The sequence below is a fragment of the Malania oleifera genome, chromosome 10 (genome assembly GCF_029873635.1).
Source record: "Malania oleifera isolate guangnan ecotype guangnan chromosome 10, ASM2987363v1, whole genome shotgun sequence".
Taxonomy (NCBI): Eukaryota; Viridiplantae; Streptophyta; class Magnoliopsida; order Santalales; family Ximeniaceae; genus Malania; species Malania oleifera.
The window spans coordinates 11619415-11644908 of record NC_080426.1 but is presented as its reverse complement, the minus strand read 5'-3'; the positions used below and the strand labels follow the sequence as shown (position 1 = coordinate 11644908).

Sequence of the window (25494 nt, the reverse complement as noted above, 5' to 3'; positions counted from 1 at the left end):
ATATTTTCAAATCTTTGTTTGTTCTGGGCAAAGATTTAACGTGCTATGCACCTGTCCCTTATTTTTTACTTTCCGCGAGTACAACTTCTCAAATACCCAAAGCACATGTAAACTTCTTAAAATGCCTACGACTGAGTGCTGTTTTGTTAAAAATTTACATAATACTTATTTCTGTTCTTCTAATAATTAAGTAGAAATCTTAATTTGTAAAATATTTCACATTTTTTTTTTCAGAAACACCAGGCTGTTGGTACAAGCCAAGGACATGCATCTTCATACCTTCCTTCAACAACTGGTTCTGAAGCTGCTTCATGGGCCATGCATAGGGTAGATAATTGCTCTGTGGAGAATGGAATTCTTACAAATTCCAGTTATCACCATGATCAGCGTACAGAACCACATCTGAGGAATTTTCAAGATGGCTCAAATGTTGCATCTCTTGGTGGGAATTCATCGAGTTTGGTCGCAGCGAATGTACAACAAGAATATAATGGTTATGCATCATACCAAGGTTCTTCTGATCCATATGGTTATGCCAATGCGGGATATGCGGGTTACTACAGCAGCTACCCACAGCAATCTAACCATTCATACACTCAGCCTGTAGGAGCATATCAAAACACAGGTGCTCCTTATCAGCCTCTTTCTTCATTTCAGAATACAGGGTCTTATGCTGGGCCTGCAAGTTATTCAAGCACTTACTACAATCCTGCTGATTACCAGACTTCTGGAGGATACCAGAGCAGCGGTTACTCTAATCAGACAAACTTGTGGAATGGACACTATGCAAACTATACTTCTCATCAATATCCAAACTATACTCCAGATTCAAATGGTACTTATAGTTCTAATACTGCTACTGCGACCCCACTACATTATCAGCAAGACTATAAGCAATGGGCGGATTATTACAGTCAAACAGAAGTTAGCTGTGCTCCAGGGACAGAAAACATCTCGGTTACTAGTACGTCTAATTTGACCTCTCCAATTGCTGGTGTTTCTAGTGGATATCTAACCTCCAACAGCCAGCCACCCCAACCTTACAACCCATCTTGGAGGCCTGAACCCATTTCGTCTCAACTGCCTTCATTGCAGGTTTGGTGTCTCACCTTCTGTGCAATTAAGGATGAGTTACATGCCCATTAAAAAATAAACTTGAATAAGCAAAATGAATATGTAGATATGTGTGTATAACCTTAATTATTTCTTTCTGGGCTTGTTTGAGTTATTAATGTTTGCCTGACTGCATCTTGAGAGCTTAGTTGCACTATACTTATTTCTATTTGCTTGTTTTGCTAAGATGTAATGCTGTTTCTGAGATGATCTATATACAATTTTTATGTGCTCTTGATGGTTGGAAGGGGGAATTTTTTTTTTCCTTCGGAGATAGAATCAGCCTTTATCCAAGTCTGTCTATCAAGTATCCCGTTATCCTTTTTGTCTGTCTTTAGGATTCCAGTGGGGATTGCAACAAGTTTGAGAAAATTATGAGAGATTTCTTGTGGTTTGGAGTTGGGGTCATTTAGTAATGTGGGATGAGGTTTGCTGATCTAAATCGGAGGGACAGCTGGGTCTTGGAAAATTGGTGTCTAAAAACATTGCCCTCTTAGCTAAATGTTATGGTGTTTTCCCTGAGTAGATCATTCATCTGGCATAGAGTGATTAGAAGTATGGGTTGGTTGAGAATGGATGGGATGCCAGTGTTTGTGAAAATTGGCGTCTACATTATCAGCAGGACTCATTGCAGGTTTAGCCCAACATGTTTTTCTATCAAATAAGTTCACATGTAGTGTGCACCATAGCCCTATACTCTGATTCAACACTTGACCTGGGTGCCACAGTTTGTTTCTTACTTTTCCAATACACCAAATTACCATTGACAAAGATACAATACCCAGTTGTGGATCTTCGGTTGGAAGGTGAATTGGTTTAATTGCATTTGTATATCCCTGAATATGAGTATGACCTCGATCTTGATATAAGAGTCTTTTCCCTGGTGCACCTTTGAGATATCTCAAGTTGCAAATTACTACATCCCAATGACTTATTTTCGAGGAATTGAAAAACTGATTGATAATACTTGTTGCGAAGGATATATTTGGTTGAGTGGTTGTGAAATAATTCAACTTTCCAACAAGTCTTTGGTACCAACCTGGGTTAGGCAACAAATCACCCATATCTAGCACTAACTTACTATTGGGATCAATGATTGTATCAATAGGTTTGGATCCTAACAGCCCCGTCTCATCCAAAAGATCAAGAACATGCTTCCTTTGTGATAAGATAGTTCTTGTACACGATCTTGATACTTCTATACCCAATAAGCACTTCAATGGTCCCAAGTCCTTGGTTTGAAACTTACTCTGCAGGAAAAAGTTAAGGTCCAAGAAGCCTCGATCATCATCATCCATATACACAATAAGCAAAATCTTGCTAGATAGAGTATGACGATAAAATACAAGTGATCTACTGCACACCGACGGAAGCCAAACTCAAGTATTAAAGCACTAAACCAGCCAAACCATGCTCTTGGAGATTGTTTTAATCCATATAATGATTTCTTAAACTGACATATTGAGCCCGACTCTCCTTGAGCAACAAACCTAAGGGGTTGCTCGATATATACCTCCTCATGAAGATCACCATGTATGAAAGCATTCTTTGCATCTAACTGGCGTAGAGGCCAATGACAAGAGGTGGCAAAAGGAATGAGCAAACTTGCTTGGAAACAAGTTTAGCGATCATAGAGAATGTGTTTGAATAATCCAAATCATACACCCGAGTATACCCCTTAGCAACAAGGCAGACCTTCAAATGAGCCACAAAACCATTAGGATTAACTTTCACATCATACACCCAGTGACAATCAACCACAGACTTGAGGAGGAAGAGTTACCATATCCCAAGTATCATTATCATGTAGTGCACGCATCGGTTCAACCATTGTTGTCCTCCACCTAGGATGGAATGGGGCTTCAAAAATAGATTTTGGAAGAGCAACAAACGATGGAGTACTAACAAAGCAGTAATAAGAGGGTGACAAAAAATCATAACAAACAAAATTATAGATCTGGGTACAAGTGTGTTTACCTTTTCGAACTACTATAGGAAGATCAACGCCATGGGAAATAAGATTTTCTAATGAGGGAACTAGAAGCACAGTAGTAGAAGCTGGAGGAGTCACTTCCCCCTTGCATCGCCATGTGTATACTTGCAAATTGGGATGATCCAAGCGACGAGGACTCAAACTAGATGAAGATGTAGGAGGATTGGACATAGATAATAGATTTAGATATGGAAGGCAAGGCAGGGGAAGAGACTCATCAAGGTCAACAGAATCAAGGAGTCAGAGTACTATGGTGTAAACTCAAAAAAGGTGGCATCAACCGAGACAAAAACAAAGAATCTATGTAAAGTAGGACTATAACATTAATATCACTTTTGAATATAGGAATAGCCCAGAAAAATTCATTTGATAGCATGAGGATCCAACTTATCCACTCTTGGAGTTAACTGATGGACAAAGCACACACAGCCGAATATACGAGGAGGAAGGGAGAACAAAGGAGTCTTAGGGAAGATAATTGAATATGGGATTTTACCGCCAATGATAGAGGATGGCATTTAATTGATAAGGGAGCATGTTTGCATGTGTGAGCACAACATCACTCCAAAAAACTTTGAGGACATTCATTTGATACAATAGGGTACGAGTAACTTCAAGAATGTCTGTTTTTCTGCTCCACAACTTCATTTTTTTATAGAGTGTGGGCACAAGAGGATTGATGGATCATACCAGAGTTAGTCATATAGGTACTGAATTGGGTACTGAAGTACTCCTTAGCATTATCTTTATGAAATATCTTGACTGGCATATCAAATTGAGTCTTTATTTGGGAACAGAAGGCAAAAAAGATATCAAGCAACTAGGAACAATATTTCATTAAATATAACCAAGCTATCCTAGGGTAATCATCAACAAATGTAACAAAACATCGAAACCCCAACTTTGATGTGACACAACTAGGACCCCAAATATCGGAATGGACTAGCATGAACGGACTAAGTACCTGTTTGTCCACTTGGGAAGCAAAGGGAACACAATGATGCTTGTCCCATTGACAAGACTCACACTCAAGATTAGACAGAGAACTCAATGTAGGAATTAGCTGTTTCAATTTGTCGAAGGACGATGACCAAGGCGACAATGGATTTGAAGTGGTGTAGCTACGACTGTGCTGGCAATGGGTGGAGAAAGTGACTCAAAGTAATTAAGTCCACAAGCCTCACGTCTTGTGCCAATTGTCTTTTTAGTCTTCAGATCCCGAATAACCATAGAATCAGGAAAGAATGTGATAGAACAATTTTGTGACTTCGTAATCTTACTAATTGACATGAGATTGAGAGGAGATTTAGGAATGTATAAAGCAGAAGGAAGAGAGATGGAAGGAGTAGGATTTACTGTTCCTATCCACTTAAGAGCAATAGTGGGCCCATTAGCAATGGTAACTTAAGGTAGGTTTTTAGGATACTGGAGGTTAGATAGGAAGTTGGTTGCAACTGTTATACTGTTAGTGGCAGCAGAATCGATAACCCAAGGACTAGTGGGAAAGATACCAAATGACATATAGACTGGAGGATTACTTTTCTAGGCAAAATACGCAATGTGTTAAGATGCTTTTGAGACAATTGATACTATAGAAACCTTGAATACTCCTCCTCTGATATAGTCATAGTATGCGGTTCACTCTAACAAGTGACACTAATGCGGGAACCATACTTTTGGGATTTGCAAACTCCATCCCAACATTCACAAACTCAGACCAATGATCACAAGATTAATTACTGGAACAATTGGAACAATCACGAAAAAGGTGGCTCACCATGAACAAGTTACAAATAAATCAGTACAAGGTTGCCACAGTACCAAGAAACTCAGATGCAGCCCCAAGAAAGCAACACACAGCACTGGAACAATTGGAGAGGTGAACCACCCAAACTACCAAGGACCAATCACCAACAAACTTATATAGCACTGCCACAGCCTCACAAAAAAACATCCTTTTTAGCACTGCCACTGCTCTAAGAGAGTCACCAACGATTGTTACTAACACTGAACAATAACTAACAAATTACCAAGAGTGCATGGTCACAACAAAGATTTGATCTTTGAGCAAAACACATGCCCAACATCTTGATATTTTGGTCTATGGAAGGAATTAGAACATTGAATAAAAAACACAGCAAACCCCACTGTTTCAGACCCACTAAACTCAATAACCATTGATAAACAGCTTCATGAAGCATCAAACAACCATTCCTTGGGTGCCACACATGAGCAATTAAAAAAGGTGAGATCTTTGGACAAAAAACATCACAAAAAACTCCAATAACATGTTTATAGAGGGATTGGATAACTGCTGGATGATTTCTGGTAAAAAACATGCCTGAATGTAGCTTCATGCGCCGGAGTGTGGGTTCAGCCCTGACAGCCTTTGACAGGTGCATGAGGGCACATGGAACCCTTCCAGGAGATGGGTTTCAGTGGGGGGCAGATCGGCAGTGTCTGGCTGACGCTGGTGTTGTTTTTGTGAAATCTATAGTAGATTTTGTGTTCTTGAGCTGGCAGTGTCGCCCCAGAAAATTTCCAGTGACTGGTCTGACTTTTGGCTGCTGCTGGCTGTTTTCTAGGGCTTTAGTGTTGCTGGAATTCTTCTATGATGGTAGACATGCAGCGGATTATTGGTTTTAGGCTTCCGTTTTGTTGGTGGTGGTAGCAATTAGGGTTTAGGTTTCAGAATCATGCTCTGATACCATGTTGAATAATTGGGTAAAATGGAAGACCTAGCCTCAATGATTGGTCTCTCCCTCTATTTATAATACATGTCAAGTACAATAGGAATGTCCATAATACCCTTACTAACTCACACGTATTACTAACAAAACTCTAACACATAATAATATGCTAAATGACTAAACAGCCATTAACCAAAACCCCAAAAGAATAAGCTCAAAATGCAGCAAAAAAACAGAGCTTTCTCCCAAGTTGAATGTATTGAAGTCTTCTCATCTCTGAACATCCTGGCCCTTCCTTTAAAGCCAAAGAATCCACAATACAGCAAAAACAACCAAAACCTTTTTTTTTCTTCATTCCATAGCCCTAAAACTGTACTGATATGAAATCATAAGTAGTCTGTTGTGCCACCCAATTTTCTCCATGGTCTAACTTTACTATCATAACTTTGTAGATCGTCACTTTTGAAATCTTCTCCCCTGCAACATGCCGCCTCATCTGCTAAGCTTCCTCATTTGCCGCCAGAAATCATATGCAATAAAAGAGGTTTGAGCATTGTGTTTGCCTTATAGACTCTCCTTTTCTCTACTTGGAGGACTTCCTTCAGAGGAAGAGTCCTCCCTTCTTACCTCTTTACCTTTTTCCTTCTGCAAGAATCGCTTCCCCCTGCTTGTGCCCTAGTTGAGCCAGGCTTCCGAGGGTAGAAATAGGCTTGGTGCTTCTCTGTTCTTTTTAATTCAACAGGGCAGTGCAGGCTTTGGGTTTGGTGCCCTTCTCTGCCAGGCCCAAAACTGACAACCAGTTGGTTTTTTAAACTTCAGGCCCTTAATTGATGAGATGATTTTTCCAGGATTATTGGGATGTAGTCGGATGGATATATTGAAGATATTTAAGGAGTTCTTTTTGGTGGAGTTTTCGGTAAGAACATTAATTTGACTTTCATCACTTTAGTGCCTAAGAAGAGTAGATTAATTAAAGTTTCTGATTTTCATACTAAAAGTCTGGTTACTAGTGTGTATAAGATTAAGGTGCTTGCAAATGGGCTTATTTTAGTAAGAAGATACTATTTCTCAGGCACAATGTGCTTTGGTGGGGTGCAGACAGATTGTGGATGCTATTTTAGTGAGTGGCTGGGGAGGTGTTGGAGGATGTGGGAAGGAGAAAAATGTGGGGTTTGAATTTTATTTTGAAAAGGTTTATGATTGAGTCAATTGGAAGTTTCTAGATGTGGGAGTCAAATGGTTTGGAGTATAGGTGGAGGGCTTGGACGAGGGTCACTCTTCTACTGCTTCCCTTTCTATATTATTAATGGAGAACCTAAATCTTGGTTTTTGGCTTTGAGGGGTGTTTGGCAAGGGGAACTGTTCTCCCCGTTTATGTTCGTTCTTGTACTGGACTTTTTGAGTAGAATGATATATAAGGCTGTCGATAGAGGGTTTGTAAGAGGGATTGAGGGTGGCAAATTAGACGGTCATAGTGTCTCATCATCAGTTCACTTTATTGACAATGCTATCTTTCTTAGAGGATTATAGGGAGCCTTCCTTAAATGTGCTCATCATCTACTACTTTTTTAAATGTGCTCATCATCTATAACTTTTTTGAGTGTGTTTCAGAGTTTAAATTAAATTAAAGGAAGAGTGGGAATGCAAGTATTAATTTGGCAGTTGCTAGATCAATGGAGTTGGGTTCTTAAGCTGGGCGTGGTACCCTATAGTGGCCTTTGAGGCTTTGACTTACTTAGGGATTCCTTTGGGTGGTAATCCTAGGTTGGTGGGTTTCTTGGCTCCTATGGAGAAGGTGGCTTAGTGTCTGGATGGGTGGAAGGGTTGTTTTTTTTCTTTAAATGATTGTATCACTTTTATTATCTTTTTAGTATCCCCCTTTATGTTTTGGCTTTTCTTGAGGGTGGCTAGGACTGTTGAGAGAATCATGAGAGATTTTCTTTGGTCTATGGTTGGGACTAATTAAGATCTTTTGGTCAGTTAGGAGGTATTGCGGGTAGGTCAAAAAAGGGGGGAGGGGGGAGGGGTGTTGGTCTGAGGAAGTTGGTGTCTAAAAACATTGCTTTGATAAGTAAATGGTTATGGGGGTTTCCTTTAGAGGAGAACTCCTTTTGGCAAAGTGATTCAAAGTAAATTTGGGTTGCAGGTAAATGGGTGGGACGCTGATGTGGCTTTTAGATTTTCTTTTGAGAGTCCTTGGAGATGTATATCACAACTTTACCCATGTTTCCATATATCAAAGTTAGCATAGATGATGGGCTTCACATTCATTTCTGAAGACCCATGGGTGAGGGATTCAACATTTCTCATGTCATTTCCTCGTTTAGGTAATTTTTATTGTTTCATAATGGGACTGTTTCTTCTTTTTTTGCTATCTGATGTGAGAATTTTCGTTTGATTTCCATTTGCATAGGTCTTTTAATGATAGGGAGGTGGAGGAACTATCATCTTTGTAGTGTTTTTTGGAGGGTGTCCGTCCTTCCAATAGGGAGGATGTGTGGGAGTGGGTTCTGGATCCAGGGGACTTTTCTTGCAAGTCTTTCTTTCCTTTATTTTTTGATCTGGGATAAGATGACTTTTTCATTCTATCGTAATTTTTGGAAGGCCAAAAGTCCCCCTAAATTAAGACTCTTGTTTGGTTGGTTGTTCTTAATAGAGTTAACACTTAACACTAACAATTTGTTGCAAAGCAGAATATGGTGGCCATTTCTTTTTTAGGTTTTGGGAGGAGTAAAGACAGCTCAACCTTATGGAGTACTCTTGTAAATCATTCTTTGAATCCTTGACCCATTTTAATTCTTTGTTTCCTCTGTTCTATTATTGGAAGGCCAAAGTACCCCCCAAAATTAAGGCTTTTATTTGGTTGGTTGTGTTTAATAAAATTAATACCAGTGTTGCGGATCAGGAGACCTCCTTTGAAGGCTCTTTCTCCAGACGTTTGTGTGCTTTGTTATAAGAACTCTGAAACAGCTTGTCACTTTCTTTTGCATTGCAGTTTTGCAGGGAGGATTTGGAGCAAGTTATTTAGTGTTCTGGCTGAGAGTTAGGCTTATCCTATTTCGGTGGGGGAATTGTTAGCTACTTCATTTGCAGGTTTGGAAAGGAGGAAGGATAGGGCTGCGTGTGGGAAATGTGGTTTCTTTGCACTTTTGTGGGGTTATGGTTGGAGACTTGCAGAGTAATGCACGGATATTTTTGGGAAGAAGTTGAATTGGCTGCTGGTTTGGGAAAAGATTCATTATATGGTCTCTTTGTGGTGTGTTGGTTTTGGGATTTTTAGGGGAGTGAGTTTTCCAAATTTTCAGCGAGATTGGAGGAATATGCTGGTTTGATGACTGTTTTTTCTTTGTTGTTTTTAGTTTTTTCCCTATAAAATCTTCTTTTGCTATAAAAAAAAGGAAAAGAAAAAACTTAACTGTAAATTTGCGAACATAGGTCAAAATTTGTAAAATTTTCAGATTGAGCTTAGGTTGGTCTGGGTTGGGTTCAGTCTGCTCCAGTCACACCCATATGTGTTGACAGTGTTGTGCTTTTGGGCCTTTCCCCTTTGAAATTTTTTCTCCTTTCACTTTGATAGACATTTTTCATTGTATCAGCAGCTCTTAGATTTGTGTTTCCTTATTATTGTCGTGGTTTGTTTAGTTTTGTTTTATTTTTGTTGCATATTAGGACTATTTTCGATTTTGTAGTTATTTAACTAATCTGTGAGGCATTAGTTGTCTGTCTTTATGTTTGTACAAAATTTATTTGGCTACAGTTTGTTTTATGTTCGAATGGTCCAAAGGATGCCACGACTTTTTGATTTCATGCCATTTTTTGTTTGCTCTTTCTTAGGAGGAAAAGGAGGGGGGGGGGGATATGGGTATAAAAAATACATGCATCATAGGAGGAACTATTTTTTTTTTCACCAAATCAGCGACATAAATGAACTCTTAACTAATTTAATCAAACTTTTTTATATACCAATTTTATGCGTGGCATTGTTGTTTTAATGGGGTTCTTATATGCGTGATTCAATAATTAAAGATAGGGGAAAATTATATTAAGTTCTGGTATATTTTTTTTGAAAATCTCTAGAATCTTCATTTAGTACATATACAAACTTGTAAGTAGTGTTGCAATAGTTCTTGAAATCATTGACCAGCATAGACTGTCTATAATGAAGATTTTAACATATTTCTAATTTTGGCTATTCAACCTAAGTAAGGTTGGTTTTCTATATTCAGTATTTTGAACTCAACTTGGTATTTTTCTTGTTTTTCTTGTCAGCCTAGCGCGGTTATGAGTGATGCTCATGATGGTTATTGGAAACAGGGATCTCTAGGTTTTCCAAACAACCATGTTAGCCCTTTGCAACCACATTTTCAAAAGCCTTTGGATTCAAAACCAACTTATGACAACTTCCAAGATCAACAGATTCCAGCCTGTCCTCAAGGCCCCAACCCACAACATCCTGCTACTCATCAGGTGGCCCAGAGTTATCAAACACCCCTACAAACTGTTTCATCAATAGATACTCGTAGGGTTAGCAAACTGCAGATTCCAACAAACCCTAGAATTGCTTCAAATTTGGCCTTAGGTTTACCAAAAACCGAGAAGGATACCTCTGCAATCAGTCCTGCAGCAAAACCTGCCTACATTAGTGTTTCATTGCCGAAGCCAAATGACAAGGTGTTGCCTCGTGATGCTGCTGATTCTATACTTAAGGTAAGACTATTTTGGTTGTTCACTTGTTCTGTTAAATAGCATTTGCAGTATTTGAAAAACAGATTGATTTGTTTGAATTGATGTGTGAATTTTGTGACTGTGCGATACTTCGCAGAACATCTGCTTGATATACTTAAAATGTCTATATGTTACTTGTAATGCATAAACGGTTTTATTTTCCATTGCGTTGATCTATTTATGTAGTATTATGCAATAGTGAAAGAAGTGTATATGGTTTATCCGTGTGATGAAATTTCACACTGGCTATTGCTTCATAACAAACTGGAAACTGTTAAAATCTATATTCTAAATTTGTTGTATTATTAGTTTGTCTTTTAAAGTTCTTTTAGGCATTTAGCTTTCTGATACTTGTTTATTATAAGATTCTGCAATATGAGAACAGCTCATGGTTTATGCCAAGACAGTTGGTTACATTAGCTCATACTTATCGAGTAATGTATGATGCTTCACACTTTTGGTGGTTGTTTGCATCAGTGTTTTTTTTGGGTTCCAAGCATGCAATGTCGTCATTTCCTAGCCATTCTCTCTCTCTCTCTCTCTCTCTCTCTCCCCGTACACACGCATATAATATAATTTATAGTTTTATTTTTTATATATAATATAATTTTATGGAGTCGATTTGTTCTCCAATATTGCACTTGCACAGTTGGAAGGATAAGAAATCCTCCTACTTCAGTCTTGTTGTACATCTGAAAAACACATCCCCTTAAGACACCATGCTGCAAAAACCCATTGAGATGCAATATACTGTATCCTGTCCCACATCAAAGAAACATTCAACCCCTTTCCAATAAAAATAATTTTTTTTCATAGAAAAAGAATTTCATTAACAAGAGGGAAGAATTTACAATGAGTGGAGGACAAGAGATTCTCCTAATGAAACAAGAAAGTAAAAGAGACTACAATAGGGCTCCCTTCTTGCTCCTCCGAAGATTTGACAAAAGTAAACTCCAAAAAAAAAAAACAAGAGAATGAGCCCTAAAAGATGCAAGGACAACCACTCTATCCCAAAGGAAACAAGGTGGATTTGATTCGCCATTAAAAAATTCTTGCATTCCTTTCCGTCCAAAGAGTCCAAGGGAGGGCTAAGATAGCACATATCTATATCTAGAGAGCCATCCCTTCTTCACCTGGAGCCTCTGTAACACACTCTAAAGAAAGCTTCAATTGTCCATGGGGTCAGCTTCGCCAAAGACTGAAAACAACATAAACCAAAGCTGCTTAGCCATCCTGTGATGTAGGAACAAATGGTTGATAATTTCATTTGATTCATGGCACAAGATTCATATATCTGGGCTTATAGCTTTGTGAGGCCTCCTTTTCTGCAACAAATCATTGGTATTAAGCCACTAAAGCACCAACATCCACATGAAAGCTCTAATTTTGAAGGGAACCTTTTGCCTTCCATATAAAATTATTCAGAGGGAAATTACAAGATTTGAGGATTTCATAAGTTGAGAGAAAAAAGATCTTATGGAAAAAGAACCAGAGGAAATCCCCTACCCAAATCCTCAAGCCATCTCCCACCATGGGAGGAAAAAATTCCAACACTCAATTTAATAGTTAAATCATCAACCTCTCTCATTAAGATTGCTGCAAAAGTGAAAATCCCAAGAGAGAGACCCCCTTCAAAATTGTAGAAATCAATAATTGGAGAGTTGTGTAACCTAGACAATCTAAAGAGTCAAGGGAAATGGGGAAATTATAATCAAAAAGAAATCCCTGTCCCCCCAACCAAACAGAGATTTTGGGCAGAATTTGGAGTGTGCCCCAATTGAGGTTGGCTAAGATGGTTGCTCATGTGGCGCTCTTGGATTTTCAAGCGGCAGTTTTTATCTTTCTTGTTGCTTTGAGGACAGAATATTTTTTATGTTTTTTCCCTTGCTTCCTTTTGGATCCATGCTCAATAAATGCTTGTTAGCTTTACTGAATTTAAGCAAGATTGGATGGAATTGCTTGATGATCAAGGACTAAATTTCAATTCCAATGGAAAATTTGAGGGTCTAAATTTGTGAAAATTTCAAAATTTTTTTTGATTTGTTTAGAACTTTCAATTTTGCTTTAGGAAGAAGTGGAAAATTATAATGAATGAAACTTAGAGATATTAAAATAGATGATTTTGAATAATTTAGAAACAAATGAATAACCTCATAATTTTCTCCTTTTCTTTTTTCCAGTTTTTCTTTTAAATTTATGAAATTTCTGCTGAAATCCAAAATTAAATATGTGCTTAGGCCAATAAAATCTTACCTACTGGAGAGATGGTTGGACGGGGCGAGAAAACTCTATACTTATCATTGTAAAACTTGCTTTTTTTCTTTTTTTTTTTCTGTGAGAACTTTTGGGTCTATAAAAGTTGAGTTTGCATTTTTGGAAATTATCGAGTAATTGGAGATGAAGAAGAAGACTTGAAATTTTGTGATGCGGAGTTGAAATTGTGATTCTTGAATATGAAGATATCAAATGGGCTACATCGAACTAGAATGCCCATTTAAAATAACCAATTTTTTTTTTTTGGAATTTCAGCTGAAATTTAAAAAATTCTCAAATTTTGGCTGGAATTTTCCAAGTGGAAATTGAAACCTGATTTCCTTTCAAAATTTCCCAAACTTGAAATTTTGGTGAATTTTTAAATTCTAAGACTATGGTTGGTCTTGCTTCATGCTGTTGCATGAACAATCATTCTTGAGTTGCAGGGGTAGTTCATTACTTATTGTTTTCATACAGAAAAAGTTGTTACTGTTTTTTTTTTTTTGGGTTGCATGCAGACTGGTATGTTTCCTCCATCACTACGTGGTTATGTGGAAAGGGCTTTGGCTCGATGTAAAGATGATACACAAATGGCAGCTTGTCAGATTGTCATGAAGGAGGTAAGCCATATAGTTTCAAGGTTCAGGTGGTTGATTTTTCTCGCTTTTTAACTGCATAACGTTATATGTGGTTGTTACTTTTTCCTTTACCCCTTTTTTTTTCGGTATTACATTTAGTTATTGCATCAGTGGCTCTGTTTTTAACTTGAAATTGAACAATAGATTGTGATGTGCAAACAATGTACAGGAATTTCAAACAAATTATCAAAAGATGCAAATTTGGATGCATATTCGAGGGGATCAGAATTTGCAGTCACACATTCGAGGGGTTTAGAGTTTGCAGTCTGTGATATTTACTATAAAAAAAAATCCTAGTGTGTCAACACATTCCAAAAGCTCACCTCTTTCAGGGTGAATCATTGGACTGCCTTGGCACAAATGGCGAACTTGAAATGAAATTTTTAAATGAGGTTTAGATATGAGTCAAAATTTATACTGATGAAGTCGCAACTAACCTACTTTTATCTTAGGTGAGGTTAAAATACCGAATTAGCTGCTATCTATTAATTGGTTAACTAGCTAATCTAGGGTCCCAAGTATGCACCGTAGCCAAGTTTGGAAGTGTGATTATGTAAATGGAAGGTACTAGCACCCCTACACACCTGTTCTACCAACGATTCCTAATTAACCTGTGATTTCCTTCAAATTCAACTCGTCAAAACTTAAAATCCTTTTATTTTGACATTTACTGACCATTAATATATCAGATATTTTATTATACTTACCTCGAGATCCTCGAAGGTATGCGCAAGACACCACCATAAGGTCTATCTTCGAATAAATTTTATTATGTGAATGTGCTTTGATTTATATTTACCCTCCATTAGATATTGGGTCAATCCTGCACAAGACGGCAATTGCCTCACCTCAAGATCTTCAAAGGTATGCAAAATACACCACCTTGAGGGTCCGTCGTTGAATTAGTTTATTAGAGTTTTAATTTCATTTAATTTAGGTTCAATCTCAATCCTTTTTTTGGGAATTTTAAAGCATTCTATGCCACAATCGATTTTAGGATCTTCCAAGCATACTCTCTACATTGACATGATATTGACCTGTACATTTTGGACATGGTACTGATATTCTTCATATTGTTGATTTAATTTGGTACCCGTGTTGAACTGAACACTAACATGAGCATCCTCTGTACATTCTTGGGAATCTTACAACATGAACCAACCAAAAATTTTTAGGCATCCCATTCTTAGGAATGCCATTAGCGATATTTGATTCCGTGAGCTAAATGTCACAGAGTGCATTACAGGCAGAGTTACTAACTTATATACATAAGAAAAATAAAAATATATTAGATTAATAATGTAACCTACTTTTAATTTTGTTGGGCATCCATTATCTTTCCCTCTAAAAAGCATTTGGTTGTTATTGCAAGTCCAAATTGAAGCTTTTTTATCCTTCTAAAATTATTTTTAGGCTTTTAAAATGGTAAAAAAATTATTTATTATGGAACCTTTTGCTTTTAAAAATCATGCTAGAATTTGAGGAGTTAGCTCGTCCTGTCTAGCTTTGGGTGTCTTTTGAAGCATGTGCTGAGTGGAAGGGGCAAGAGGAATGCGAGCGACACATACAGCCCATCTGTAGCGATTGGAAGGAAATTTGTGTCTATTTTGTGATGGTGCATCTACAATTTGTTTGTTGCTGTGCATTATCTATTTCCTACAACTGATTATTTTGTTGCAGAGTTTCATTTGTATGTTGCTGGAATAATCTTTCAGAGTATTCTATTGTGGTTTTCGATACATTTTAGCTTGATTAAAGTTTCTTTGTTTTCAGGTGATTACCAAGGCAACTGCTGATGGTACTCTTTACACACGAGACTGGGATATTGAGCCTCTTTTCCCACTACCAAATTCCGATCCCATTAACAAGGAGTATGTATTCTCTGCTTCCCTGGCCCCGCAGAACAAAACTTAATGTGCAATATATAGTATCTGTTTTTGCCTTGACATTTGTAATTTTTCTAGAGTGTCCTTTTTTGGGAAAGTGTAATTAGCTGAACAGTTCCCTGTTAATTTTAGGGAGCATCATTGGGGTCTTATTTTGTTTTCCTGACCCTAAAATGATTAGCTTACAATCTAATAATATTTGGAGCTTGAAATCAACCTGCTCTTTGGAGAAAATGGCTTTTTCTTTTGGTGTATCCCATCTAAATATTTTGCATGGCAAACATAGGCATCATTTTTTAATTTATAAATGAATATAAATAAAACACATATGCACAAACTGGGGATTGTGGGAGGGAAGGGTGAGGGGAGGGGGAATGTTTTGTATGTTTCTTATCTTGAATTTTAGATAGGGAAATTTCTAAAGGGAGTGGGTTGTGAGGTTTCATGCTGAAGTTTCATTTGTTGAATTGGGGTTTTCGTCCTTGTAGATGGTGAAGAGGTACAGAAAAATGTTTGATTGTTGAGCCATGCAGTCACGGCGGTATGTACTTAGCTTTGTGATTGATGTAGTGTGCAGGAGTGTGTTGCATGCTGTGAAACCGGTACGTGCATCGGAATTTGCCAACCATCTGCGTATGGGGAATAAGGCATGTGTCATATGTAACTATGGTATCTTCATCGGATGGTCTTGCGAAGAAGGTGGAATGGAATAGGCTGGGTTGTGTAATTATTGTTCTGGGCTTTGGCCGAATATTGGGTAGTATATAGGTAGAAATCAATTCTCGTGTGGGCTAGGGTCTTTCAAGTGAACAAGCAGATTGCTCTAGAAATGGGCTTCAAGATCAAGTTATTGTTGTGAAGGCCCATGCTGCTCTCCACCTGAATTCAGTGTTCCAATGTACAATTGGAGAGGGTGCACAGATGGGTACATTACAAGCCCAGCAAATATTACAGCTGGACGGAGTGTAGGTGAGGGTGGTTCGGTGGATGCTTTGAAGAGGAGGGATACAGCTGGGCCGCAGCAGAGTGTGCAGGTGCAGGAGTAGCAGATCGTGGGTTGTCATCTTCTCTGGCAAGAGATAAAAATGCTAGTGCGCATTGTGAGAACTTGTCCAGTGGCCGCATAGGGAGGAAGAGGATATTTTGATGCTGGCGTGGGGGTACTGAGTGGGTAAATTTTTGAAAAGAAATAGCGATGACATTTTTATATTGAGGACCAATAGGTTGAAGATATATTCAACAAATAAGGTCAGTGAGGAAAACATATATATAAGGAGAACAAATAGGGAGATGCTTCTGATGTTGTAGTGAGAGGGATAAAAAAGAAGGGCTTTTTTGTTTTCTCTATTCTTAGAGATACCCTTCCAAGCCCAGATTTCCTTTCCCACAGTTTCAACTGTGACCTGATTCTGTCCTATTAGAGCAGTGGCCAGATTCCAAAAAATTGGGTATTGAGCAGTGGAGCAGTCTACAGTTTCACTGTTTTCAGCATCTTCTTTGCAAAGAGAGCATCTATTGACCAAGGTGAAACCCCTTCTTTGAAGGTTATTAAGAGTAAGGATCTTTCCCAAAGTTTCCTCATAAGAATTAAAAAGTAACTTCGGGTGGTGCAAAAATTTTCCAAATGGCTTTCCATGGAAATTATGTCTGGCCTCAGAGGGGCTGTCAAGCTGCTTGTAGGAGGTTGATCAATTTTGGTACGGAGCAGCTTCTAGGACTGATACAGCTTCCTGTCATTTGTTATGTGATAAGTTGTGTTGCTTGCCTCCTTCTGGGTTCATTTTTTTGAGTTTTTCAATTTTTCTAGTTCTGGAGGTTGCCGCTGCCTGACCTGCAAAGGGATTGGAGGGCAGCTCTCATGTAATTGTTTTATACTTTTTTGTTTTTTCCGTTTCTTTGGAGGACATCTTGTTCCCCTGTCATTGTATTTTTGTCTTCTGTTAGTATATTTTCCTTTATAAAAAAATTTATGATATGGATTGGAATCCTCTGATTTTTTGAATGATATTTCCCATGTGTCTTTATCTCTACTGGATGGTTTGGAGTTTTGTTTCTTTTTTTGGGTTGATGGAATAAGCAAGGAAAGAGAGAAGTTTGAGTAGACTGAGGCTGATATTTTGCCCACCCATAGGTCTTGTGCAGGTGAACATAATGAGAAGGATAGAGGCTCAATAATTGCTGGATAAGATGTATTATGGTTATCTGACCTGGGTGGGTAAAAAGAAGTTTGTTCGGGAGGCGGAAAAAGTAAGGCTGAGGAGGGGCAACCGACAATAGTGAGTTTGAAGCGCTCTACTAACTATGACGGGAAGGGGTTAAAAAGAGGTTTTATATTTACCCTTTTTTAGGACTCAGGTCTTTTTGTGATTTATTTTTGGTTTGTTTTTTTAGTTCTCAATTTTAGTTTTTTTTTTGGAAGATCTCATGTCTATTGTTTTTCCTTTTTGTCTTCTAATATATCTTTTATTTATTATATTTTATTCTGAAAAACTATTGAGATCTCAATTTGTTTGTCAGGTCTTTTTCTAATTTTTTTTTTGTTCTCATTTTTAGTTTTCTTTTTCTGAAAGTTTTTTTTCTCACCTACTTTGCATCCTGCTTTACTCTTCCTGGGTCTCTTGCCCATAGGGTAGAGGAACCTTAAAAGGGATTTTGTGTTAAGTTGTTTATGGGATGGAAGGAAGTTTTTCCATAATATTGTGCACTTTTTGGTTTGGTGGGTTTGTAGGTCATTATCTTGAGGATTTCATCAAAGCATTTTTTGGAAATAGATATGGTGGTTTGTGGTGTAAGAGGTGGTTATTTGCAAGGTCATTATTTCCAAATTTATGGCTGAAATAGATCGTTGATTCCCTCATTACGTAATCATTTTTTTAATAAAAAAATTTATTAAATTGCAATCAAAAGGAGGACGAGAATTCCTCAAAAGGAAAAAATAAGAATAAAAGTAAAAATGGAAGGACAATTGAAAGGAAAGAACCTAATGCAACTAAATTGAAAGGCCCCTTTTTAACCCTTTTCCATCATGACTAAATGAACGCTTCAAATTACAGCCATCCAACCAAACTTTCATTTCCTATAGGGTTAGACAACCACACCCCCCTCTTATTTATTGGAGGATCAATATCCTTCCCACTATTTATTTTTGTTAATACACAAAGAAGTCCTTCTCCCTATCTATCTTCGTGAGTGAAATGAGGATGGGCAAAATACCATCCCTTTTATGATCATTCACTGATCTTTATTTGCCCCTCTCATCATCTTCAAAAATAGGAACACCTTCTAAATCTTCTAAAGTATTTGGTGAGACATGGGAAATAATAGCCATTAAGTATGAGGAGTTAAAAATGTATTCATATTGCTTGCGAAATTCATCTAGTAGCAAATGCCATTACATGCAAACTCACCAGACAATTACTTACTAATCAGATACATCAGCCCATTTCTTTTTAAGACCTCCCTCACTAACTTTTTCACTTGATCCATCTTTCATATCCGCCTTGCTCTCCACAGTAGTAGTTATAGTCATTATTCCTCTCTAAAGATTTCATTATCTGCATATGAGAATTACAACAAGATTTTTTGCATTTCAGCACCCTGCTTGCCAAATGTAAACTTTAGATAATCTAGACTAATCACAATTCTTTCTAGCACCAAGAAAATCCATGGTACCTCCTATCGTTCCCTTGGCCTTTTGATCCCACAACGACATTATCAGCTTAATTCCTACTAGAGTTGTGAATCTTGTTTTTCTTTTCATGATTTTTGACAAACTCCCATAACTAAAATACTTGGATTAGGGAGGCTCTTGACCTTTTTTTTTTTTTTTCCTTCATGTTCGATTCAATGTTGGTAATGGGGAGAGGACATTGACAGTTAAACACTCTTCCCCCCCTTCTTTTTCTCTCTCTCCCACATGGTGTCCTCTTTTTTGATCGACCATGAAATTGTTCAAGAGTCATGATGTAGAAGAACCTCAGCGATTAGTACATATTGAAGGCAAACCCTTCGATCTGAGAATAAAGTGGTAGAGAGGGTAGGAAATTTTGTGGTTTTGATCGAGAGGAATGAGAAAAAAAAATCGATGGGTGAGGGCTTCTATGTCAGTGATACAATGGATTTTGTAGAATGTGATTTTGATGTGGTCTTGGTTTAGTAGATTTGTTGAAATAAAGAGATTTGAATGCTTTGATTGTGTGGTGGCAATTAGGGACGATTTGGCTTGACAAATTTCTCAAGTTAGGAGTTTAGCAATCTTCGATTCTTGTTCCCAACAGATTGAAAGGAGGTAGCTGGAGAAGCTTTGTGGATGTGCTACATGATTAGGTAGGGAGAATTGTATCGATTTATTTTAAGCTTGAGAGGGTTGATATAGAAAAGACAAAAAAGGGGAAGATTTTGTGGAGCGAGGTCATTGAAGGAAAATCTCCTTGGAGTCTTAGCGCATGGATAGGGGTGCTTGAATTGCAGGAACAAAGAAGGCTTCCATTGTGAAGGTAGTCTAGTGGCAATAGCACAGTGTGATCGAGAAGAAGAGTGATGGCAGTAGGGGTGTGCATAATTCAGTGAAAATCGAATTAATCGAAATATCCGACCAAATTCGGTTGGTTCGGTTCGGTTTTATATCTTGGTAAAATCGTTACTCGATTTTAGGTTCGGTTATGGAGAAATTACATTTTGGTTAACCGATTTAACACAATTATATAATTAATTAATAATTGAATATAAATTATATAAATTATAATTAGGGTTCCACAGTCCATTACTCCACTCCACACTCGGTAGTCGGCACTCCACTGAGTCCACTCCATAGATTCCACGATTTCAGACTTCCCATTCCACACTTTGCCTTTGGGAATTAGGGTTCCCAAGCTCCTAACTTTCCATTCGGCCAGCAATGACTTACTAGCCGACGAGCGACTAGCGTCCATCACTCTATCGAGTCTTCTAGAATCGATACTTCTAGCCTCCAGAGTCCAGACCCTCCACCCTTTAGCGTCTAGACATCCTGATCCAGCTCTAGCGAGCCTCCACGCCAATCGCCGACCAACCAGCCTCCGCCCTTCGAGAGTTTGAATCGCCTTGCCCTTAGCCCTTTGTCGTTGCCCAAGCCGTCGCCAATCGCCATGCCGTTGCCCTAGACCTCGCCGTGAGTCTGTGATTGTCGCCCTAGCCTTTGCTGTGGCTGTCGCAGGTTGTTAAAAGTCATTAGATTTGAGATTTATGCCATTTCTGCATTTTGTACAATTAATCTTTGTTGCATATGTAGGGGTGTGCATAATTTGGTGAAAATCGAAATAACTGAAATTCGGTTTTGTTGGGTAAGGTTCGGGTAAGAAGGGTAGTTCGGTCGGTTCGGTTATTATGAATAGTTAACCAAAATTTTTTGGTTAATTCGGTTAATTGACCGAATTGGATGAACTAGCTGACTACACATCCCTAGACGGCGATGCGGCGAGATGCAAAACTAGGGTTTCCTACGAGTGAACAATCAGCCATGGAGGTGAACATTGGGCGAGAGTGGTGGGCCTTCTATTCCTTGTACTATAGATTTACTAGGTAATGGATCTCATCAAGATATTGGGCCTATGATTGATGGGCTTTAGAGTGGTGGATTTTTGAGTATAGGTAATGTTTTGTGGGATTGCTGGGAGAGAGTTGGGCATGCTTTAAAGATTTCAATAGACAGCCCATTTGGTGATTATTGTGGCCTTTTTACTGAAGTGGCATAGGTTAATCGGACGGAGGGGATTAAAGAGGTAGCGTTCTCTTTTTGAGAAAACAAACAGAGTCCCAGATATGCCTTGTAGTGGGGCTCTCGTATAGATAAAGGGGTTTTGCCCTACGATAATATGGATGCTATGCAAGTGGATAAGAGGAGAAATTATGAGTTGGAAACTTCTTATTCAATTGTAGCTAGTCTTTTTCCAGAATTTTCTTTGCAAAATCAGAACTTTTGATTGTCAGGAACTGGGGGTGAACAAATTGTCAATAATTCTCATGAGAAGTAGGAGATGCAATCAGATGGAGGACAGAATGAAGAAAGCTTGGGAAATGGGTCGTGCGAGACGTGTCAAGTACTTCTGGGGATAGAGGAAAAAGAATGTACAAAGGCGGTGGAAATGAAGGTGTATAAGCGTTGATCAGCAAGAAAGGAATGGAAAGGTATGAAAAATTTGTTTCATAACAGTTGTAAGAACTCAAGTTAGCAGGGAGGAAATTTTTTAAAAATTGATGATGCTGGAAAGTTTTATGTTCTGGAATCTTAGAATTGTTGTAAGTGGCTTAGACAAAGGAGGTAATTATTCTCAGGGGAAAAAAATTTGGGAGGGTATCTCTGAGGAAGATACCCTGGACCCCGCATATGCAGGAGCTTTGTGCACCGGGCTGGCTTTTTTTTCTTTTTTAAATCTCTGAGGAAGATAGGGAGTATGTCAGTGACTTTATTTGTGATATTGCTTTTGTTGGATGAGATCTGTGAAAATATGGATTATATTTCCGATTCGTTTGACGCTCTTGGGGATGTTCTTATGTACCGCCTTCTCTGCTTGAAGGCTTAGAGGATGTTTCTATTTTTGAGGGGGAGTGGGGTGTAGACTTGACTGTGACTAACCATTGTGGGGATGGGTTATTACTTCAGTGGAGGAGATTAGTGCGCAGGATGTTGGTGTTCAAAAAATTCTGAAATGGGACTGTGGCTGCCTGACCTGGGAGGGAATGAAGTTTAATTGGATGGTTCTAACGTAGAGCTTACGAGGTTCTATCACCTGATGTGTGTGCCCTAAAAAGTGGAAAAACTTGCTCTCACATGTCCATACACTGTCACTTCTCTTGGTCCCTTTGGAGCAAGTTGCTTGGTGTTTTTGGGGAGAATTGGATTTGCCCTTCCTCTATGGAGGCATATTACTCTGTGAATTTTAAGGGGTTTGGAAAGGGTAAGGAGAGAAAGGGTTTATGGCTGTGTTCGATTATGGCTATTTGATAGTGTATTTGGTTAGAGAGAAATGCCAGAATTTTTAAGAATTTGAAATTTACTGTTAATGTGCTTTCGATTAAAGTGGTTTTCCTAGCATCACTGTGTGTTTTGGTGAATGAATTCTTTTCTCATCTTCCTCTGGAAGATTTACAACAGGACTGGGTGGCTTCACTTGATTAGAGCTGATTTGTAATCTTTGTTTTCTGGAGTAGTTATTTTTTGTTCCTTTTCTTTTGTTTTGGGTGGATATCTTGTCCTCCTCCTTTCTCTTCCCTTTTCATTTTTCTAATATTTCCCTCCCTCTAATAAATTTCTTTGTTGGAAAAACCCTTGGAGCTGCAGGGCTTCCATTAACCGGAGATTGATTTGATAACTCTATGCTGTCGCTTCCTTTTCCACTTCGTATCACCAACTTGTCAGCCACACCTTAACTGTTAGCTGCACATGCATGTGCTGAAATAACCCAGATTTGATGCTGCCACAAAGAAGAGACCAATCTGCTGCAGCTTCTGCCTCTCTTTTGATGAAGACCCAATTGAAGTATTAGGAACTTGCTTCATTAAGCACTTGGGCTGATCCTCCTGCAAAGAAACACTGGGTCTCTGGCTTTCCTTTAGTTGCTACCCACTTAAACCATATAAATAAACCTTGGAAATAACTAACCATTACTGTGGGCACCATGGCTCATATCACTTAAACTGTTGGAATTTGTTACTACTGTTGAGATTTCAATTAAATGAATGACCTAACTTGAAGATAGGTCTCTCCCTCTATTTATAATACAAATCAAATACATTCTAATGACCATAATTTCCTTACTAACTCTCACTAATTAACATACTAACACAATAATAATAAAAGGATAAAATAACCTTTAATATTACCCCTCAGGCTGGAGCATAAATATCATATGCTCCTAGCTTGTTATAAATAAATTTAACACGAGCACCCCCCGAAGCTTTGGTAAACAAATTAGCAAGCTGTTGATCATAGTTCACATAAGTGGTAGTAATGAACTTCTATAGAAGTTTCTCCCGAACAAAATGGCAATCAAGCAATCAATTTCAATGTGTTTCATTCGCTCATGAAAAATCGGGTTGGAGGAAATATGAAGAGCAACTTGATCATCCCACGTCAACTCCATTGACTGAGAATGTGAAAAACTAATTCTTCCAGCATGTTCTTCAACCAAGCAAGTTCATAAGTAGTGTGAGCCACAACTCTATACTCTGATTCAACATGTGACCTAGCCACCATAGTTTGTTTCTTACTCTTTCAAGAAATCAAATTATCACAAACCAAGATATAGTACCCGGTTGTGGATCTTCGATCAGAAGGTGACCTGACCCAATCTGCATCTATATATCCTTGAATACAAGTGTGACTGTAATCTCGATATAAAATACCTCGCCTAGGTGCACTTCTGAGATTTCTCAAGATGCAAATTACTGCATCCCAATGACTTGTCCTCAGAGAATTTAAAAATTGACTTATAACACTTGTTGCAAAAGATATGCCCGACTGAGTGACTATGGGATTTCAAATTTCCAACTAGTCTTCGGTATCTTCCAAGATTAGGCAACATATCACCCATACTTGACACAAACTTGCTATTAGGATCCATGGTTGTATCAACCGGTTTGGATCCCAGCAGTCCAATCTTATCCAAAAGTTCAAGAACATACTTCCTTTGTGACAAAGTAGTTCCCATACAAGATCTAGATACTTCTATACCCAAGAAGTATTTTAACGATCCCAAATCTTTGGTTTGAAACGTAGTCTATAGAAAATGTTTAAGACTCTAAATACCTTTATCATCATTAGTTGTAATAACAATATCATCTACATACACAATAAGAAGGATCCTACCTGATGAAGTATGACGATAAAACATTGAGTGTTCCATTGCACACCGTCAAAGACCAAACTCAGGTACTATAGCATTGAATCGACAAGACCATGCTCTAGGAGATTTTTTTAAACCATATAGTGCCTTTTTCAATCTACACACTAAGCTTGACTACCTCTGAGCAACAAACCCAAGCGGTTGCTCCATATAGACCTCCTCCTCAAGGTCACCATGCAAAATGACATTCTTCACATCTAATTGATGTAGAGGTTAGTGACAAGTGGTAGCCAAAGAGATGAATAGATGCACTAATGTAAGTTTGGCAACTGGAGAAAAAGTGTTAGAATAATCCAAACCATATACCTGAGTATACCCCTTAGCAACAAGATGTGCTTCATATGAGCCATAGAACCATGACAGTTGACTTTCACTGTGTATACCTAGTGACAACCAACCACATGCTTCTCAGGAGGAAAAGGTACAAAGTCCCAAGTATCATTGTCCTATAAAGCATTCATCTTTTCAATCATGGCATTCCTCCACCCAGAGTGGGCTATGGCTTCTGAAACTATTTTAGGAAGGGTAGCAGATGACAAATTAGTAACAAAACAATAATAGGAGGGTGTTAAGACGTCATAGAAAACATAGTTGGTAATGGGATGTTGTGTACATGTGCATTTACTTTTTTGGACAGCAATGGGAGGATCAACATCGTGGGAAATATGATCATCAGATGAGGAAACCAAAGTTGTGGTAGTAGAAGTTAGAGGGGACTCTCTTCCTTGGAGCTGCCGACGTGAATACACCTGCAAATTAGGATGATCGAGACGATGAGAAGGACTCAAACTACTTGGAGACACAGGTGGTTGATTGGGCGAGGATAGCAAATTAGAATCTGGAAGATTGGATAGAGGAAGAGACTCATTGAGATTAGAAGCACTCAGGGACTAGTGTAGTAAGGTGTAGACACAAAGAAAGTAACATCTGTAGAAATAAAGAAGCAATGCAGTGTAGGGCTATGACACTGATATCCCTTTTGAGGATATAAGTAGCTTAGAAAGATACATTTTATAGCACGAGGATCCAGCTTGTGCTATGATTGGAGCAAGAGGGAAGCAATGAAGGCATCTCCTAAATCCACACTACTCTCTTCTCATCAGAAGGATCAGATTGGAGCAAGTGGTCAATTTTTCCTAATCCTGCTAAATAAACTCGAACAACTTTTGACAATTGAACATAATTTGTTCAATCCAACTTTTGAGTTGTTATTTGTGGTAGTGATGAAGGAAACATGTTTTGGGATTAGATTCCATCCCAATAATTACAAGCCAACAGCCACACCAATGTCAAACAAGAAGAACAATCAAAACT

At 38.3% G+C, this 25494-nt stretch overlaps 1 protein-coding gene across 1 annotated transcript in view; it reads left to right on the top strand.

Moving 5' to 3' along the window:
* The window catches only part of LOC131167062 (SAC3 family protein A), a 56608-nt gene that overhangs the window by 6131 nt on the left and 24983 nt on the right, over positions 1-25494 (top strand). Inside the window, exons 3-6 of the mRNA XM_058125828.1 lie at positions 235-1095; positions 10066-10503; positions 13293-13394; positions 15186-15283. Of these exons, the coding sequence (XP_057981811.1) occupies positions 235-1095; positions 10066-10503; positions 13293-13394; positions 15186-15283 (1499 nt within the window). The remainder of the gene's footprint in view (positions 1-234; positions 1096-10065; positions 10504-13292; positions 13395-15185; positions 15284-25494) is intronic.